Raw genomic sequence first — 791 nt, forward strand, 5'->3', positions numbered from 1 at the left:
ATTGACACCCCCCCCCCCCCCCCTCATAGTTCTCCTTCAACCCTTCGAGGACCAGAGGCCCCTGTTGCGTAGATGCCCAGAGCATCTGAATTGGGAAAGCTGGTCGGATGACCAGTGAAACGTCTACAAGAAAAACACAGCAGGTCCAGTTGCCTCGACTTATTTGTTACAGATATGCGATGACCCGGATAAAGAGAACCTTCACAGACACTACAGAATGTGGAAGAGTCCAAGGGGGGGGTGTGAATACTTATGTAAGCGCCAGAGGCAGACCTACTATGTGAGCAGACTGTGAAGCTGTGCAAGGGCCCTCTGAGACTTAGGGCCCCACTCATACTAAGTGTAGATTAGATAGCTACTCCGACCCCCCAAAAACTGTTCTTGCCCCACGGACCCTTTTGGTAACTGTGTTTTGCCGCCAGCGGGCGCCGTATATTTTGCAAATTTTCTGACCCGTATCCCGTTCTCCTTTCCAGATTCCGTATTTGGGATTCTGTTGCTGTGAAGAGCTGGGGGACTCCAGCCTGGGATGGACTCCATGGGGCCCGCAGGGCGTTTTGGACTCCATGGGGCCCGCAGGGCGTTTTGGACTCCATGGGGCCCGCAGGGCGTTTTGGACTCCATGGGGCCCGAGCGTCCCAATCAAGCACATGGGATTCAGTCATTTGCTGACCTCTCCTGCCGGCCATGCTGATCCTCCGGGTTCAGTACTTTTGAGTACATCAGGAGTCCTCAGTTGCTTGTGCCGGGTCAGTGGATCGGGAAGTACTGAGGACGGAGGATGGACATGA

General features: G+C 54.5%; 1 protein-coding gene across 1 annotated transcript in view; it reads left to right on the forward strand.

Annotated features, from left to right (window-relative positions):
* The window catches only part of UBASH3B (ubiquitin associated and SH3 domain containing B), a 16,846-nt gene extending 16,055 nt beyond the window's left edge, over positions 1–791 (forward strand). The window contains exon 14 of the mRNA XM_018568596.1: positions 477–791. Coding sequence (XP_018424098.1) covers positions 477–791 — 315 coding nt within the window. The remainder of the gene's footprint in view (positions 1–476) is intronic.

Source organism: Nanorana parkeri, unplaced genomic scaffold (genome assembly GCF_000935625.1).
Source record: "Nanorana parkeri isolate BGI_ZX_2015 unplaced genomic scaffold, ASM93562v1 scaffold1215, whole genome shotgun sequence".
NCBI classification, from domain to species: Eukaryota; Metazoa; Chordata; class Amphibia; order Anura; family Dicroglossidae; genus Nanorana; species Nanorana parkeri.